General features: G+C 34.1%; 1 protein-coding gene across 1 annotated transcript; it reads left to right on the top strand.

Annotated features, from left to right (window-relative positions):
- LOC107625042 (structural maintenance of chromosomes protein 1) lies at nt 2,746-15,056 on the top strand. Its single transcript, XM_016327573.2, has 18 exons — nt 2,746-3,404; nt 4,509-4,745; nt 5,254-5,487; nt 5,925-6,163; nt 6,879-7,145; nt 7,254-7,524; nt 8,503-8,627; nt 9,171-9,280; nt 9,642-9,749; nt 9,831-9,970; nt 10,460-10,549; nt 10,622-10,830; nt 11,546-11,715; nt 12,007-12,116; nt 12,202-12,575; nt 13,513-13,764; nt 14,360-14,587; nt 14,720-15,056. Exons 1-18 carry the CDS (start codon nt 2,943-2,945, stop codon nt 14,766-14,768), a joined length of 3,675 nt encoding a protein of 1,224 aa, XP_016183059.1. The 5' UTR covers nt 2,746-2,942; the 3' UTR covers nt 14,769-15,056.

Below are 15,824 nucleotides of genomic sequence, written 5' to 3'. Positions count from 1 at the left end.
TTCAATATTTTCTCCATCTGCATCTTACCGACTAGAATATAGTTACTTCCATTGTTAGTTACAACCTGAACAACATTTTGATTCCTAGTTTCTTTCACAATACTATCAATAAGCTCAAATAAAATTTCACCAATCTTCACATAATCAAAGACATCAATAGACTTTAAAAATATTGTACCAAGAGGGGTTTACAAAAAAAAATTAATAATGCTCTTTTATCTCTTATATATCCAAGTATCTGACAAAATAGAGCAGCCATACTTTTTTCATTATTCTTTATGACCCTTCAACAATCCTTTAGTGTATTCTAACTCTTCATTAAAGAAAGGAACCCTTAGAGCATGATAAGTAGAAAACAGGTAAATTGGAAACGAAATTTCCAACAGCCCACAATATTTTTTGAAAACTCTTCAACCACACTAGGTTTAATGAAATTCTAGTTTGGTAGAACCACCATGCTATGTAACGATGAACTCTACGAACTGCTTTCTTATTACATGCTTCTTTAATGTTTTGCTGCCTCAATTTTTCTCTTTTGTTTCTTGCAATGGCAGTTTCAGATCTTTTAACAAATAAATTAATTGGACCTCTCATAAAACCTGCACCCCCTCTAACTACTACCATTGGAGTTGAATTTGGATAATGAATTTCATCAATTCCTTGAGCATCTATTTCTAACAATCCAGATCCCAAACTTTTTAAATCAAGCTCCCTAGCATTGATATTATGTTCTTTAATTTTGTGCTTGTCAGTATAATACTCTGTCTTCTTCGATTCTTTTCTAATTATAATACTCCCATAATTCAGCAATAACATCTTTTGGGACAATTTTATATCCAGCAATATTTTCAAGCTTGATCATTAAGTGCTCATTTACCCATGTAATGTCTCCTTTCATAATTTTTTCATAAAAGTTACATACGGTGTCATTGGTATTTTCTTCTTCCACAGTACTAATAAATTTTTGGCCTGGGTAAATTCTCCTAGAACGGACAATAACTGTAAGATGAGCAGAAACAGTATCAGCAGAGTCAGGGACAGGGGTATTAGGGTCATGGGCTTGTCTGGAAGTACACATATTGAACTAAATGAAAAAATTGGAAAAAGAGAGGTTTATCAGAGTTCAGAGAAAAAAGGGAGATAGTGAACTGAATGAAAAAAAAAACAGAATGTACAAAACTACGAACCAAAAAAAGAAAGAACCGTGATTAGCATTGGCATTTGTTTATTAGATATTATGATATTTTCCATGGTTGATCAAACAAGGAACCAATTTTTGGAAGTAGAAAAGTTAGAAAAGTTAGCAATATGTTTCGTAAGAGTCTCTTTTGGGTTTGCTTAATTTTTATATAGGTCTTCTTTTTCTCTTTTTATTTGCCTTATGCTATTTTTTCACCACTTTTAGGGTTCACCAAGGATTGAACTCTAGACTTTTCAGACATAGAACTCTGATACCATATCATAAAGCTACTAATCCCAAAAGTTTAAACTGATAGGAAGAGGTAACATGAATAGTTATATCTTGAGTTAATACTCAAAGTTGTACTTGAACTTGCAGTCAAGCCTCAATGTCGTCTTTGAACTTAAAATTGCCCCAAATTTGTCCCTCAACTTAACAATGGTCATTTATGAGATACTTTCCGGTAATGAAATGATGACATAGTTGGACAGATGCCACGTTGGAAGCCACGCTGACTAGTAAAATGTCGCCGTTTCATTTTTAGCGCCCAGATAGAACATAAACGATATCATTTAGGGTATTTCGAGAGTTAAAACTGTCAAAAATACCTTAAAAGGACGTGCTTTATATTCTATTTGGGTGCCAAAAATGAAAGGTCGACATTTTACCAGTACAACGTGGTTTTCAATGTGGCCTCTATCCAACCACGTCATTATTTCGTCATTGAAAAGTATCTCTAGAACTACCATTGTTGAGTTGAGGGACAAATTTGGGGCAATTTTAAGTTTAGGAACGACATTGAGGCTCAACTGCAAATTCAGCAACCACTTTGAGTATTAACTCATTATATCTCTAACAAGAGAGTGGCTTGAAGGAGGTATTAATGGTTGTGTTTGGTTTTGAAAACAAGACAAGACAAAACATTAAGAATAAGACACATAGAATAGAGACACAAAAATTAATGTTCTTATATATTTTTTATTTAATGATAAACTAAAACACATTATAAAAATCTAATTTATTTTTATTAACAAAATTTGAAAAGAAAAATATAATTATAAAAAATAATAAAAAAATAAACAAAGAATGTTTTTAATGAATTTCTTAAAAATTGTTTATTATTATGTTTTAAATTCATAAATTTATAAAAATGTAGATTTTTTGGAATTCGACTAAAACACAAAAATTGGATATTTTTTTTTATTTGTTTGGTATTTAATTTAAATTTAAATGAAAATATTTTTTTATTAATATTTATATTTTAAAGTTAATATAAAATAAATAACAATAATTAAATCGAATTAAGCTAATTCGATTTACCATATATATTGTTCAGTAATAATTACATATATATATATACTGTATGAGTAGTAAATCGAATAAATTATATAAATGGAATCCTTTGAAAAAGTATAAATCAAATTTAATATTAGAAGCCATTTAATTGTTTATGTCATTTACCCTTTTTTTTTTTCTTTTTAAATCAAATCAGAAAACTTTTGGCTTATTTGTTGACGTGGTGTTTTAAATTTTTAATGGATGACTCCCGTTTAACAGTTTACACTTCACAGTTCACACTAAACAATTCCCCAAACAGAACATAATCTCTCTCCCCAAAATTCCACCCTCCCGCCAATTCCCCCTCTCTTCTTTTCAATTCCCCGCAAATTCCCAAACCCTAATCCCCAAATCCCCTCACTCACTCACTAACTTACTCCCACATTCACTCAAATTCCGAATCTAGGGTTCCCCCCACTTCACGATGCCGTCTCTCCCGTCCCCGGCGGGGAGAATCCACCGCCTGGAAATGGAGAATTTCAAGTCCTACAAGGGCCACCAAGTAATCGGCCCCTTCTTCGACTTCACCGCCATCATCGGTCCCAACGGCGCCGGAAAATCGAACCTCATGGACGCAATCAGCTTCGTCCTCGGCGTCCGCACCGGCCAACTCCGTGGTGCGCAGCTGAGGGACCTCATCTACGCCTCCGACGACAAGGAGAAGGAGCAGAAGGGACGCAGGGCATTCGTTCGGCTCGTCTACCAGCTCAACAACAATAATGGTAGTAACAGTTCGGACACCGAGATCACGTTCACTCGAGCCATCACCAGCGCCGGCGCCAGCGAGTACCGAATCGACGGTAACGTTGTCACTTGGGATGTTTACAATGCCAAGCTCAAGTCCCTCGGGATACTTGTCAAGGCTCGCAATTTTCTCGTCTTTCAGGTGAATTTGATTATTTGAACATCATTTATTTTTTCAAAAAAAAAAAATGTTTGTTTTCTATGTATGTAATTAAAGGAAATTGTGGTCGGTGAGACTCAGTTAGTTGGACTTGTAATTTGTAGGGACTGCATAGGGCTATGAAGCATAAACGTAGGCATACCAATTTCCTTTTGAAATTGTTTGAATGGTATGAAACGAGCACACCGTTAGGTTGTTGTGTCTCTTGGGAGAAGGTAGATGTATGTAGTGTTAACTCTATGAAACTATATGCTAGACATTTAATATGGGTGTTTAGATAAAATAGTTTTTATAATTGGGCATCTGGTCTAGGGCCTGTTAGGTAAATAGCTCTTTCAATAGTTTATGAGCAGGGAACAATTGTAAAGTAACTGTGAGTTAGTTGTTTTTGATACGTGATAATATAAGTGTTTCTTTTGTAAGGGTTCTTGCAGAATTAAATATTTTAACTTCACACTATGAAAAATGATTTGTTTTTGGTAAGTGAATATTGAACAGCCAAATGGGAAAAAAGTTCAGAATGTGAATTTGGACTTTTGAAAAGTTCCTTTAGTTTCCTTTGGATCTGCTAAATTGACTAAGTAAAAATGAAAAAAGAGGGAGTATCTCCCATATTATGTGCTAAGTTTGTGGTTATAAATTTTGGTTTGTGATTAACTGATTATCGAAAGATATGGTAGTATCTTGCTTTAGGTGGTTTTTGTTATCTTAATTTTGATTTGCAATGAGGCAATCATTAAAATTATGGACAGTTATGGAAAAGTTCAGCATATGGTTGTGGTAACAGCCCAAATGGCAGTATTGCTGAAACAATACTAGCTCAATTTCCAAACCTAGATTGTAGACTCACATTTCAACCTTCACCAGCTCCCTTTGATGGTGTGAATCTATATTTTAAGCTTGGAAACTGATTGTACAAGTATGCATACCACTTTGGTAAGCTTATTGAGTTGGACTTTGTGTCCATGATGGATGGAGTATCAAATCACTCAAAAGTTGCAATTTGCATCCCATATGGTGGTTTGCATAGTTGAAATTCATGAATGACCATACTTGCTCATTTGATCAATTGGCTTTCTCATACAGGGTGATGTAGAATCCATTGCATCAAAAAACCCAAAGGAACTTACTGCCCTTCTCGAGCAAATATCTGGCTCTGATGAGCTCAAGAGGGACTACGAGCAATTTGAAGAAGAAAAGGGTGAAGCTGAAGAAAAATCAGCACTTGTCTATCAAAAGAAAAAGACAGTGGTGATGGAGAGAAAACAGAAGAAAGAACAAAAAGAAGAGGCAGAGAAACATCTCCGACTGCAAGAACAACTGGTATTAATATCTCATGAATTTTATGTTTTCTCATTTCTCTGCTCATTTCTGCAATTTTAATGTCTCACCATCAGCAAACTTTTACGCACTTATTGTGCATTTCTTCCAAGCAAGTCATTAGGTTGGAATGATATGATATAGTATAATACTAGCCAACTGTGTGATGATACGGACTCCTTTTCTTAGAATGCTTATTTTTGGGTGCTGAACACAAACCATGCGTAGTCTAGGGATCTGAAATTGCTACTTTTCTGCGAAATTGCAGGATTAATTTTAAAATTATGTTTGCAAGTTTAGCTGCAAAGTTGTTTTGAGACATTTCTTGAATCATATTATTTGCTTCTGTTGATGGAAAAGATGATATTACTCTGTTGGATACTTGTTTTTGTAACCTCATGTTTCAAGTTGAATTATGTATGAACCTATTGATTAATGCATTTTTTCCTCATCTCTCTTGATCTTATGTGGACTGATTATGCTGTATCTGTTTGTTTTTTTTTCCCTGCAGAAATCTATAAAGAAAGAACATTTCCTGTGGCAGTTGTTCAATATAGAAAAGGATGTTGCTAAAACAAACGAGGAGCTTGACGATGATGAAAAACGCCGTAAAGAAGTTATGGAAGAACTAGAAAATTTTGAACGTGAGGCTAGTAAAAAGAAAAAGGAGCAAGCCAAATATCTGAAAGAGATTGCATTGCGTGAAAAAAAAATTACGGAGAAAAGTAGCAGACTTGACAAGAGTGTGAGTATTTTTACCACATTTGGTATGTGAAGGAATATAAGATCATTGTCATCACTTCATCCTCAACACCATCCATTGAACTTTATGCATGATTTGGTTGAGTGCATTATTTTTTGAATTTTGTTGCTTTTGTTCATATTTCTCTGAAGAGAATTAGTCTTAAGATTAGATTTCCAAGTTCTGGAGAATGGTTTTATTATTCTGGCAGTAGCATGAGTAGTTGGTTAGCACCCACCCTAGTTTGCAACCTATCTAAGCTAGCAGTTCCTAACTTGTGTAGGCAAAATAAAATGAGAGCTAGCTACTAGCTAGGAGTTGCTGACATTCATCTTGCTATGCTTTTGGAATTTTGTTCCTTATTTGTATTGTATTTGTCACTCTCTTATGGAATGATTAATTTATGGAATTACTCCTTGTTTTTCCTGTTGTCCATGCAGCAACCTGAGCTCCTCAAGCTGCGGGAGGAAATTAATCGTATAAATTCAAAAATTAAGAAAAGCAATAAGGAGCTTGAAAAGAAAAGAGCAGAACGGAGGAGACATGCTAATGATATAGAAGAGCTACAGAAGGGGATACAGGATCTTACAGCAAAAATGGCAGCCCTACAAGAAAGGAGTCGAGATGTTCGTAATCAGCTACAGTTAGACGGTGATGACTTGGAAAAATATTTTCAAATGTGGGTGTATATTAATAAAAATTCCCATTCTTTTATGCCGTTGCTCTTTGTTATATGTTACTCTTCATTTCTTTTATTCCTTATCTTTTTCTGACTTGCTGCATCATGGTTGGAGTAAGAACTTAAATCATAGGGTTTAGTTATAGGTTGCAATTAAAATTGTCATTGCTTATTCACTGTGCACTTATGCTTTTTGGTTATGCATGTTTAATGCAAATCATGTTAAATATTAGGGATATTTGGTCTTTCTAGAACCCTGCATGAGCACACACACAGACATATATTTGCCATTTCTTGTGTGTGAAAATTGGGTGTTGGCTATTCTCAAATTGAGAAGGAACAAAAAAATGAGAACAAATGTCATTGTCAGATTTTGAAAGTCGAAACATGTTTGGATATGTGATTTTGGCTACATTTGGCAAATATGTGAAGATCATGTTGCCTGCTTTACAATTGTATTTGGTGATCCATGACAGAGCACTATGGTTTGTTTGATTCAAGTAGTTGACCCCACCTTGTGGGATAACTGATTAGGCTTTGTTGTTGTTGTTATTCATTGCTTATATTAGTTAGCCATGCATTTTTAGTTGGAAAGTAGCTGAAGGGAGAAAAAGAAAGAATTTTTGTCAGCACTAGTGTTGCGTGCATGTTGATTTTCAGCTTTCTTCTCTTTCTCTCTCTCTGGCAAATTTATGATGTGGAGTTACTATTGCAGCAAGGAAGAAATTGGAATGAAAACTGCAGAGCTAAGAGAGAAGAAAGAGCTTCTAGATAGGCAGCAGCATGCTGATAGTGAAGCTAAAAAAAATTTGGAAGAAAATCTTCAACAGTTGGAAAACAGGGTGTCTGAGTTGGATTTGCAAGAAACACAGATGAAGACAAGGCTTAAAAAAATTCTTGGTGGTTCTGAAGGAAACAAGAACGAGCTTGAGAAACTGAAAAAGGAACTGCGTGTGATGGAGGAGAAACATCGTGATTCTAGGTAAAATAACTACTTTTTTTTTTTAAAACTTTTAATTGGTTAAGCTCCTGTTTTGTCGAAGTACTTTACTGAGGATATGTAGATGGCCATGCTGATTTTGATCTGCAGGACTAAACATAAAAGCTTGGAGCTAAAAATTAGTGAAATAGAAAATCAGCTACGTGAATTGAAGGCTGATAGATATGAAAATGAAAGAGATGCTAGGCTGTCTCAGGCTGTGGAGGCTCTGAAACGCCTATTTCAAGGGGTCCATGGACGCATGACTGATCTTTGCAGGCCAACACAGAAGAAGTATAACCTTGCTGTTACTGTTGCTATGGGTAAATTTATGGATGCAGTTGTAGTTGAAGATGAAAAGACTGGAAAGGAATGCATCAAGGTGCTAATCAGATTTCCTAATTGTGTTTTGTGCTATTGGGTGTATGTGTGTCTGTTTAATAATAACTACCGAGTCATCTTTTGCAACTCATTGTTTCTGTTTTTTTATAAAGGAAAAAATATCATTAAGATCGAGCGAATAGTACATGAAGATGGATGATAATCCTCCGTACAGGAGCAAAAACCAATAAACAAGTTTTCTAAAGGCATAGCTTTTGAATTAACATGTCTGGAGGGAAAGTCCTCGAAAAAATATGATCATTTTACAGCTTTCTATTTCTATTTTGCTGTTGAAACTGTGTTTGCCTTTTATTTGGACACCGCGTATTGTTGATTTGCCAAAGCAACATTAATATTAATGCTGATATGTGTGTGGGAGCACTGCTTCAGCTTTGAAACATTAAGAAGATTAATGATATAGCATCATAAATACATTCATAAACATCCTCCTAAGTAGTAAATGAAGTAAAAATGAGATTTTTTAAATGTCTTGAAATATAAAATGCAATACATTCTTCCCTTATTTAGTGGTTAGGGGGATATTTAGGAAGATTTATTAGGAGGATAAATCATTTCTCTGAGAAAATAGATAGCAGTTTGTCTTGGACTGTGCTATTGCACAGGATATGTTGTGCTGTATAAACTTCATGAACCAAAACTCAATCAGCAAAAATTTAGGCTGGTGCCTTCAAGCTGCAGGAATAACATTTGTTGCCTTTTCATCCATGATGACTGGATTAGTTAATTTTACGTTGCTGTTGCTGCTGCATTTCTGCTAGAAAATGTTACGTTTGACCCATCTTGCTACTTGCTTCCTGTGTCTTTGGTTATCCTGAAAAGATACTTTAATTGCTGCAAGTGCATAGACAATGTGTAAAATGTAAAAAATATCATTGCTTCCAATATTTCTAGATTTGGCGCATTGATTTTATTTGGTTTATGCATTAATTATACCATCAATTTGTTTGCTCCTTTGCAGTATTTAAAAGATCAAAGGCTTCCTCCTCAGACATTCATTCCTCTGCAATCAGTTCGAGTGAAGCCAATCATGGAAAGATTGCGCACATTAGGGGGTACAGCGAAACTGGTTTTTGATGTGATTCAATATCCTTTTCAACCAGTGGCTTCTTTAAAAATCTAGTTGTGAAAGTGTATATAGGTGCTTTCAGATTTCGTTATTTGAAGTTGTTCTCATAAAATTGGGAACTTTCTCTGGAACGTTCTATTATCATGCTTTACTTGACTGTTTTAAAAGATAAACAATGTTTGTTGTTAACCATAGTGCTTGAAATTTCTGAATTCTTGAGTGCTATTCTTTTGTCAGCCATTGCTTAAATTTGCCACACTTTAACTTCAGATTTTTCCTGCTGCATTTAACAAGATAAATCTGCGATACTTTTACTTCAGATTCTTCCTGCTGTATTTGACAATACTTTGAAAATTGGTAGAAGAGAAAATATAGAGAAAGAAACTTAGTGTGTGTGTATGCATATATATTTTCTCTTGGTTATGAAGAGAGGAAAATGAGGAGAAAGGAAATGGCGTATTAATAACCTATTTACCTTTAATCTAATATAATATAGGGATATAAGTATATGCTTTTGATGAACCAAGTTCTTTTTTAAGTTTTCAACTTAACTAGCTCAAGTTTGATCCTTCCTTGGAGAAGGCAATTCTCTTTGCTGTGGGAAATACTCTTGTTTGTGATGATCTTGAGGAGGCCAAAGTTTTAGGCTGGAGTGGTGAGAGGTTTAAAGGTAACTATGCATTATTTCTTTCTTTCTATTAGCTACAGATACATTATCTTCTTAATATCATTTGCTTGTAAACTAGATGGGAGTTCTCGGGTATTTATGTTATTATTTTAACCCGCCATTTTTCTTTCCCACTGGTTTTGTATTTCCTTTATTTTCTGGTCTCCTCAGTTTATAACTTTTAATTGACTTTGTCTCATTACATTGAGTTATTTGTTGTTTTGTTGCTTATATAACAGCCATTTTGCTTCTTAAGAATCTGACACTACACATTATACATGTATTGCATTCCTGGTGCTTTTAATCTTGTTAAACTTATATTAAAATACAAAATAGTGAGCATTGTCTTGTGTGATTTGGTTAGTTGTGACTGTGGACGGAATTCTGCTGACAAAATCCGGCACAATGACTGGTGGCACTAGTGGTGGAATGGAAGCAAGGTCAAAACAGTGGGATGACAAGAAAATTGAAGGTTTTTATTAATTTTATTGTTATTATTTGGGCACAGTTCAAGCCAATGCTTTGCTCTTGCGATAAACATGTTGTTTTTTAGGACTTAACAAAAAGAAAGAGCAGTATGAATCAGATTTGGAAAAACTAGGATCAATAAGAGATATGCACCTCAAAGAGTCTGAAGCTGCTGGCAAAATTAGTGGACTCGAGAAGAAAATCCACTACGCTGATATTGAGGAGGTAAGTTTGATTCTTCCACCATTCCTCCCACCTCATACACCAGCAAAACCACTTTGCCTGAATGTTATGATATATAAAAATTATGAACCTCTACGATTTGTGATAAATGATTCACGTCATATTACTTCTTTATGGAAATTGTTAAAGGTTTCAGGATAGGAACTGATGATGAATTTTCGATGAATGTGATATACACTGGCTGACTGGCCTGATTCAGCTGTCTGTTATTATTTGCTATGTAATATCTGCTTTTGACTATTTTCACATGCTCTCTCCACCTTGGTTATAACTATTGAATATTGCACGTTTTGGTTGTCTATTATATGAGAGTTTATATGGAACTCAGTGCTTAGGAATGAAATTTTCTTTGCATTTTTAGACAGATAAATGCAAGTTTTTGCTGGCCGTCGATTAGAAGGATTTTTCTTTGATTCTGACCAATATGTATATTACAATTATTTAATTTTCTATGCTTTTAACTTTTGTCAGAAAAGCATCAAAGACAAACTTAGAAATTTGAGCCACGAAAAAAAGAACATCAAAGAAGAAATTGGTCGTATGAGTCCGGAACTCCAGAAGGTGATGATGACATTCTTATTTGTATAGTCATGGCAATATACTTGTATACCTAACGTTGTTTGAACTCTTCAGTTAAGAGATGCTGTTGATAAGAGGAAATCAGAAATAAGTGAGCTCGAGAAGGGCATAAATGAAAAAACAGATGAGGCTTACAAAAAGTTTAGCAAGTCTGTTGGGGTTGCAAATATCCGTGAGTATGAAGAAAACCGACTCAAAGATGCTCAGAGTGTTGCAGAAGAGAGGCTAGAACTGAGTAGCCAAATTTCAAAATTAAAATATCAGTATGTTACTTTCTCCCTTTAAACCAAACATTGTACCTCTTGTTATCTGTTAAAAACTTGACCTACAAGTTTTACATGTTTGCATTTCTTTGTGAACTTACAAGCAACTTCTATCAATGTGCTTTGCTGAAAATGTATTTAAATACAAATTACAATACAGAAAATACTAGACTTGGATTGTGTTGAAGGAAAAAAAAAAGGATTTTGGGAAATGGAATGAAGGAAAAAGAGGATAGAAACAATATTTGTGGTATTGTGTATAGCAGTGTTTGCTGTATAATTATTCATATCTATTTTACACTTGGGTGGGTTGCATTGGCTTCCTAGTACCTATTTTATTCTAAGAAACAAGAATCTTCTTAACTAGTACACTTTTTACACCCATATCCATCCTATGGGTGCTGTTGTATCAGAGATTCTATGTTGTGCAGATGCAATTTCTATGAGAAATGCCAATTTGCAGCTCTTCATTTGCATAAATAGTAGTAATTCAACTAAAGCTTTTCTTCATGTGGTATGGAATGTGCATCCTTGTTGATTCTTTTACTAAAAATTTTCAACTATCTTGAAGAAATCATATAGGACAAATCCAAAGTTAAAAAAGAAAAGAAAATTTGGATCATGAGTTTTGATTTTACTTGTCATCCTGTTGGTTACTTTTGAAATAATTCATGCATCTATTTATGGATATTCTCTCTTGAAATTATTTTTACAGATTGGAATATGAGCAAAATAGGGACATGAGTTCAAGAATTCAAGAGCTAGAATCATCCCTGGATACTTTACAGAATAATTTAAAACGGGCACAGAACAAAGAAGCTGAAACAAAGTTGGCTACCGAGAATGCTACCGAAGAGATTGATCAGCTTAAGCAAGAAATAAAAGGTTTATGTGATACAACTTGTGTTTGCTTTATAATATAGATAGAAAACATTACACTTTCAGGTTTTATTGGGTTGATCACTTTTTTCTCCTCTCTTCATATTCACAGTTGGTTTGTTACTTTGTTATTGTAGTGAGAGCTTGGCTATCTGTGTGTGCTCTTTTATTTCATTTGAATTGATGGAAAAATGATTGATCCATCTTCACAAAAGGACACCGTCACTTCAGTTTGCTGTTTATGGTTTTTTCCATGCTTGTCTGATTGGTTTTCTCTCTTTCTCGTTACTCTTGTAGAGTGGAAATCAAAGTCGGAAGATTGTGAGAAAGAAATCCAAGAATGGAAAAAGCAGGCTTCGTCAGCCACAACAAACATATCCAAACTTAATCGTCTGATAAACACCAAGGTTAGATGTGCTATAACTGTTGTCTCTTCTGTAACTTATGAGTATAGATAGCCAACAACACGTTTTATTTAATGTTTTTTTACAGGAAGCACATATTGAGCAGATGATTGTACAAAAGCAGGAAATATTAGATAAGTGTGACTTTGAACAGATTAGCCTTCCAACCATATCTGATCCAATGGATACTGGCACCTCAACCCCAAGTCCAGTTTTTGATTTTGATCAGCTAAGCAGGGCATTGAAAGATAAGCACTCTGACAGGGATAAAATTGAGGTGGAATTTAAACAAAAAATGGATTCCTTGGTATCTGAAATTGAAAGAACAGCACCAAATTTGAAGGCATTGGACCAATATGAGGCTCTTCTTGAAAAGGAAAAAGCTGTAACTGAAGAGTTTGAATTGGTGAGGAAAGAAGAGAAGGAGAAAGCTGATAGATTCAATTCAGTTAAGCAAAGGAGGTACAAATTACTTTTGTTCTGTTAGTCAGTATGTGTAATATTAGCACATAGCCAATAGTTCAGTTCTTAGATAGCGTACATGACTTGACGAGAAAAAGGAAATGGTTAGTTGTTTTCTTTATTTTTTTAAGTTGATATAACTTAAAGGTAAATTATATTACATTGCCATTAGACTAGTTATGCTCATATGCTTAATGGAATGAGGTGATGGATGATAAAAGGTGATACAAACATAAGCTTAGTCTGGTCGAAATGAGAATGTTTAGATGGATGAATGACCATATATGAATGGACAAAATAAGAAATGAGGACATGAGAAAGAAAGTTGGAGCGATGCCTATTGTTGAAAAGATGGGGGAATATCGTTTCGGTGGTTTGGACTTGTGGGGAGAAGACCAGCGGACAAATCCAATCTGGGGGTAGATCAAATGAAAGATAGACCAATGGTTAGGGGCGGAGGTAACCTATCCTAAATGAGGTGGTCAAGAGAGATCAAAATCTAAAAGAGGTTATTGCTGACATGATATTTGATAAGACGCAATAATGTCATTTGATCCATGTAGCCAACCCGATTTAGTGGAATAAGGCTTTGTTGTTGTAAAGTTAATAACTCATCCCCCAGCCCCACAAAAAAAACCAAAGGATTTGGCTCCTTTACAATGTAGGTTGCCCTTCAGAGAGTAAAATACATTGTCTTAACCATTGATGAGAAATGTTCGGACACAATGGCTTTGTTTGGTCCATGTAATCGGTCCCACTTATCGGGATAGGGCTTTGTTGTGTTTTTGGGATTTTAAGCCTAGTTATTATCACTTCGATACATATGGTAGTTTCCTTAGCATTTGTTTTAACTCTCGGTTGAATATTCTCTCTCTGCATTTGCTGATTGTACATCATCTGTCTATTTGTAAAGCTGAAGTTTGTGTGTTGAATGCAGGTATGAATTGTTCATGGATGCTTTCAACCATATATCTGGCAATATAGATAAAATTTACAAACAACTCACAAAGAGTAGCACACATCCACTGGGTGGAACAGCATATTTAAACTTGGAAAATGAAGATGATCCTTTCCTACACGGCATCAAGTACACTGCTATGCCCCCAACAAAGCGCTTCCGTGATATGGAGCAGCTATCTGGTGGGGAGAAAACTGTTGCTGCTCTTGCTTTGTTATTTTCCATCCACAGGTATACAATTTTTTCTGTTTACGACTTATACATCTGTCTATATGCACAGGTGCACATTTAAATGTGAATCTTCAAGTTTGTTAATCATTTTCTTAAAATTTAGACTGAATAAGTCAAAAGGTACTCCGAATATTTTAGTCTTAATTAAATCAAAGTTTAACTACTATGTTATTTCCAATAGTTTCAATAAATTTTTAGTTTGGTTATTACAATTTAGAAGTTTGTAATTTGTTCTTAAATTTGATAAAAATCTGTAATTACATCTTTACTAGTTGTTATTTTTTTCTTAAAAATGAAATCATCTTAGAATATTTGCTTTAAGAATATTCTATAATTCATCCCACATCAAATACAAAAACGAATATTCAAAAAGAAAAATTATTTTTAAACAAATATAGTTAGAAAGGACTTAATTGAGAATTTTGTCTAATATAAAAGCTCAATTACAAATTTTTTAATTATAACGATTTAATTAAAAATTTGATAAAACCATAAGGTCCAACCAAGTAATTAAGTCTTAAATTAATCTCAATTAGACTCCATGGAACATGGACAAGGTTCTGATTCTGAATTCCAATCTCCCTTCTTGTTTCAGCTACAAGCCTTCACCATTTTTCATATTGGATGAAGTCGATGCTGCATTGGATAACTTGAATGTCGCTAAGGTTGCTGGATTTATCCGTGCGAAGTCTTGTGAAGGAGCAAGGGTTAGCCAGGATGCTGATGGGGGCAACGGTTTCCAGAGTATTGTGATATCACTGAAAGACAGCTTTTATGACAAAGCTGAAGCCTTAGTTGGTGTTTACAGGGACTCTGAAAGAGGGTATACTTTCACATTATCAATTGATTTCATTATTATCATCATTTATTGCATTTCTTTTTAAAATATTTATTGTGTAAATCCGTTATATTTACCTTAGTTCATATAACATAATTTTTAAAATTTTTTTTTCAGTTGTTCGAGGACTCTCACGTTTGATCTGACTAAATACCGTGAGTCATAGAATCCATCCTTAAGCTACAGATTACGGTTGATAAGTAAGCTCCCTGCTATGTACATAGCTAGGTTGCATGTTTAATTTTTAAGGTGGTTGAACTTGCTATATGTATCTATGTTTCTGTTGTTTGTGTCACTCCTTCATTCCACTTATTTTAGGTTCATGTTTAAAGTTATTGTATATAAGGCTACATTAGCTGCCGTTTGGACCAGTAGAAATGCATGTAGAATACAATTTGTAGATGAACAGCTTCGTTCTTAAAATTTATTTCTATTCATTTCACTATTTTTCCTCTCTCCCTTGATTTGATATTTATGTTTAAGCTAAGCACTTTTCTTTTTGCAAAAGATGATGATGATGATGATTATTATTGTTATTGTTATTGTTACTATTATTTAATGTTAAACAGGCGTAATAATTGAAGTATTTTTGTGACCCAAATGGGAAAAAAATAATGCTAAAAATTTGGCGGTTGCAATTTGGAAAAGCCGAAGAGGCAATTTGTTCAGAAGTGAAACCAATGTGGTGGGGTTGCGTATAGGTGAACATTTTGTCAATTTCACAATGTTGTTATTTTTCGTTTGAAATAAGATTAGAGAGAAAATTTATCCGTTTCAGTATTAGAATATGTGGATTATTAATTTAGATAAGTGGGTTTAATAACTTCATATTATTCAATCATCCCGTGGCTTAAGTGATAGATATTGCTAGAATTTGTTTTTATTGCTTAGCATTACTCTTGTCCATTTATTTTTGATAGAAGAGAAGCTTGACAATTTGATAGAAGCATTATTCCCTCAGTTTGCATCTCTTTATTCCTAATCCAAAATTGTATCTATTTCTGATCATTTTGTGTCCATGAAAAGACAATTATGCTTAGCTGTATCTTTATTATATCTGCGCTAAATCAAGTTTTTATTTTATATTGGCTACGTTAATGTATTAGTGTTGTCCTCATCATTTCTAATTTATTTACTTCTTATTAGGGTAAACTCATGAGTACTTATTTTAAAATTTGTTTAGATTTATTTTTAAAATTCTTTATTAAGTAAGAAGTATATG

The sequence above is a fragment of the Arachis ipaensis genome, chromosome B02 (genome assembly GCF_000816755.2).
Source record: "Arachis ipaensis cultivar K30076 chromosome B02, Araip1.1, whole genome shotgun sequence".
In the NCBI taxonomy this organism is placed as follows: Eukaryota; Viridiplantae; Streptophyta; class Magnoliopsida; order Fabales; family Fabaceae; genus Arachis; species Arachis ipaensis.
Note: the sequence above shows the minus strand (reverse complement) of the source record. Positions and strands in the feature narration are given on the sequence as shown.

Excerpts from the sequence above, each read along its gene's own strand:
- LOC107625042 (XM_016327573.2), top strand. The coding sequence starts at position 2,943 with ATGCCGTCTCTCCCGTCCCCGGCGGGGAGAATCCACCGCCTGGAAATG. Across the intron at positions 8,628-9,170 it reads CTGGTTTTTGATGTGATTCA|GTTTGATCCTTCCTTGGAGA; the intron begins ATATCCTTTTCA and ends TAACTAGCTCAA. Across the intron at positions 9,750-9,830 it reads GGATGACAAGAAAATTGAAG|GACTTAACAAAAAGAAAGAG; the intron begins GTTTTTATTAAT and ends GTTGTTTTTTAG.